This window comes from Magnusiomyces paraingens, assembly GCF_902498895.1.
Source record: "Magnusiomyces paraingens strain CBS 517.90 genome assembly, contig: contig1, whole genome shotgun sequence".
In the NCBI taxonomy this organism is placed as follows: Eukaryota; Fungi; Ascomycota; class Dipodascomycetes; order Dipodascales; family Dipodascaceae; genus Magnusiomyces; species Magnusiomyces paraingens.
This window is the reverse complement of record NW_022474067.1, coordinates 3,391,374-3,395,000: the sequence shown is the minus strand read 5'-3', so window position 1 is coordinate 3,395,000 and position 3,627 is coordinate 3,391,374. Positions and strand designations below refer to the sequence as shown.

The following is a 3,627-nucleotide window of genomic DNA, read 5'->3' as shown; positions in this document are numbered from 1 at the left end:
TGGGTGTCCAGGTGGCCAACTCTTGGGGCCGTACTCCCTTTTACGAAACTTCTGCAAAGTACCGACTCAATGTTGATGAAGTCTTTACTGATCTTGTTCGTCAAATCATGCGCCGCGACTCTGCATTTGGCGGCTCTGTGGCACCATCTCTTCGTGGTCATTCATTCCATAGCTCCATTGATGAGCCTTATTACTATGGCCACAACAAGCGCATCTCTGCTTCTTCTAACCACTCATCTGTGTCAGGAATTAGCACAAATACAGTCTATGCCAATTTGACTGCTAACTCTAACAACCTCAATAACAATAACAATAACAACTACAATTACAATATTACTTCTCCAAACTCAAACAATACTCTTCACCATGCTTCATCCATGTTCAAGCTCAAGTCTAAGACTCGGTCTAAGGAACAATTACCACGGCTCCATCAACAGCAGGAATTGTCATCATCACAGATGCAACAACTGCGGCATATGGAGCAGCAACAAAATCATCACTTACAACAGCAACGAGTCCAGATTGCAGAGACCGAACACAAGTTGACATCCAAGATGTCTCGACAGTTTAAGAAGCAACCTCAGCCTTCTAAGTCGATGCCAGCGCTGCGCAAGTCCAAGAAGACTAGCCTTTTGTCTGGCCGCGAAAAGGAGAAGGACTGTGTGATTTGTTAGTTTACTTCTCTATTTGGCGGAGAGTGGTGTATATATCAATGGTTGAACCATTGGTATGCATGATAAATGCCAAAGATTTTTTCTTGAAAAAAAAAAAAAAAAAAAAGTGCTTTTTTTGTTATGATTTTTATGAACCGGAAAATGGCTCTTATGATTATTATTTACTGATGAATGTATAACGACGTTATGACCCTCCCTTCTATATGAATATATTTTTGTTTAAATATTTTGTGTTTTTTTTTTATTTTTGTTTATTTTTGTTTATTTTTTTTGTATATATATATATATTGGAAGTATGTTTATACTCCATTATATCGTTTGTTTACTTTTCTAAAAAGTCCATTGTTGTGATTGGAATGATGATGATACTTTAGACTAAAATACAATTTTTTTTTTATTCGAAACAAATAAATAAACAAACAAGTAAATAAATAAATAAATAAATAAATAAATAAATAAATAAATAAATAAATAAATAAATAAATAAATAAATAAATAAATAAATAAATAAATAAATAAATAAATAAATAAATAAACAAACAATCAAACAAACAAACAAACAGCTGCCTCAATGAAGGAAACCTTTTAATATTTAAATTTATTAGTTTATTATCATCGAAAGAACGCGCCTTCTTTTTTTTTTTTTTTCTTTCTTTCTTTTTTTCTTTTTCTTTCTATATATATTTTAAATATCTGTCAAGTGATGATTAATTAATACCTAGCAATGAAACGATGATGATGAGATTATTTTACTACTAAGCTTTTAATGGTCTACATTTCTGTCTCAGGCCTTGTTCTTGTTCTTTTTAAGGTTAATTTACAAGAAGACTAGTAGAAAAAGAAGAAGAAGAAGAAGAAGAAGAAGAAGAAGAAGAAAAAGAAGCCTAAAAGACTAAAACAATTTTTTATTTTTTATTTATTAATTTTTTTTTAATCATAGACCGCAAAGATATTAACATGAATATTAATTAATAATAATGTAATCTAAAACAAGTTTTTTTTTTATTTATTTATTCTTGTTTGAAAAGAATGGTTTTATTTCAAAAATGTCTTTTTTGGAACTTAATGAGGGAGGAGAAAAGATTTTTTTAAAAAAATAAAAAAATAAAAAAATAAAATAAAAAAAATAAAAAAAATAAAAAAAATAAAAAAAATAAAAAAGAAATACAGACGGCATTACAAAACGTTTTTTATTTTTTTTTATTTTTTTTTTTTTAGGTATGACGGAAATAACAAAAATAAAGATTAGTCAATTTTGTTAGAATTGATTTTCATATTTTATACAATAGTTAGATTAACTGTTGTTTTTAATTATTATTATTATTATTATTATTATTATTATTATATTTTTAATGTTGTTGTTGTTGTTGTTGTTGTTGATTGAAAATATTATAATTCTATCTACAAGAGTACGTTTCTTCAGTTGAATATAAATATGAATATGATGATGGTGATAATCATGATGATAGATTAGGAGGCTGGGTTGGGGCTGGACTGAATGAACGTTTACCAAAAAAAACAAGAGGTTGGAATAATTAATTATTCATTTATTATAATAATAATGATGATAATATTTTTCTTTCAGTGGAGATCAAAAAAAAATTTTTTTTTTTTTTTTTCCTGAGCATAGTCATGGCTTTTTATTTAAAAAATATTTTAAAAAATTAAATGATTTTTAAATAAAATTATAAAAAATGAAAAAAAAAAGTTCTACAAGTTGGATACTTAAAACTAGCGATAACACGGGAAATGAGATAAAGAGAAGTAGCAGTGGTAGTGGTAGTAGTAATTGTAGTTGTAGTGGTAGTTGTAGTAGTAGCAGCAGCAGCAGCAGTGGCAGTGGCAGTGGCAGTGACAATGACAATGACAGCAGCTTTTGAAATGTAGTAAGACATTTAATATATATTTTGTTATCACCAAGCAAGAGAGAGAAGACGGAGTTTGATACAAAAGAAAAAAAAAAAAAAAGGATTTGATATATAAAACTACTAATCATAAAAAATTAATTCAATTATATTTCTTCTAAATTTTTATTATTATTATTTTTTGAAAGTCATAAAAATCATAGATTATATTTTGAATAGCGGTAAAAAAAAAAAAATAAAAAAAAAAAAAGCAACATAGTAGTATTGAATAATAATTGATAATATATAATTGTAATAATTTGATTTAATAGCCCTAAGGAAGGTCCTCCCTTAGTTTAACGGCTTTTATCTATGGAACACTTTTTTTTTTTGTTTTCTCTTTCTATTTCAAAAAAAAAATAAAAAATAAAAAATAAAAATCATAAAGTGTTAGAAGTAATTGATTAATTGATTAATTGATTGATTGATTGATTGATTGATTCACTGACAGACAGACAGACAGACAGACAGACAGACTCTCTTTCTTTCTATTTTATATTGAAAATCCACGTTTTCTTTTTGTTGTATGAATTACTTTTTATGGTATTTCCTCCCCCCCCCCCCTTAAATTTATAAATGTATATATATATATACATATACAACAATTGTAGTATATACAAATAATAATAATATGCTGATTCTACAAAATAAAACTTTTATCCAATCATTAAAAACAATTTACAAATGATAATAATATATATGAAATAACCGATTATCTAAAGTATTGGTTAAACAACAGGTAATCAAAAATATATATATATATATATATATATAATTCAAGAATTGATTTTAACAAAGTTATTTAATAATTGGGTTTTTTATTTATATTCTTTTTTAAAAAAAAAAAAAAAAAAAATATTATTTAAGGGGGGGGGGAAAGAAGTGGGAGAGAAACTTTTATTTATTACTTAATTAAGTTATCTGGTGTGGCAGCTGCTGCATCTAACAATCGCCTTTTTTTCTAAATTTGGGGGGGGGGGAGGTTTTTCTTAACCTTCATTAAAATCCCTTTTTTTTTTTTTCAATTTTTAATTTTTAAATTTTTATCA

General features: G+C 26.6%; 1 protein-coding gene across 1 annotated transcript in view; it reads left to right on the top strand.

Moving 5' to 3' along the window:
• The window catches only part of SAPINGB_P000999 (uncharacterized protein), a gene marked incomplete at both ends in the record, with an annotated part of 1,124 nt that extends 450 nt beyond the window's left edge, over positions 1-674 (top strand). The window contains one exon of the mRNA XM_031995722.1: positions 1-674. This exon is cut by the window's left edge and continues 381 nt beyond it. Coding sequence (XP_031851613.1) covers positions 1-674 — 674 coding nt within the window.
• Between the last annotated feature and the right edge of the window lie 2,953 nt (positions 675-3,627).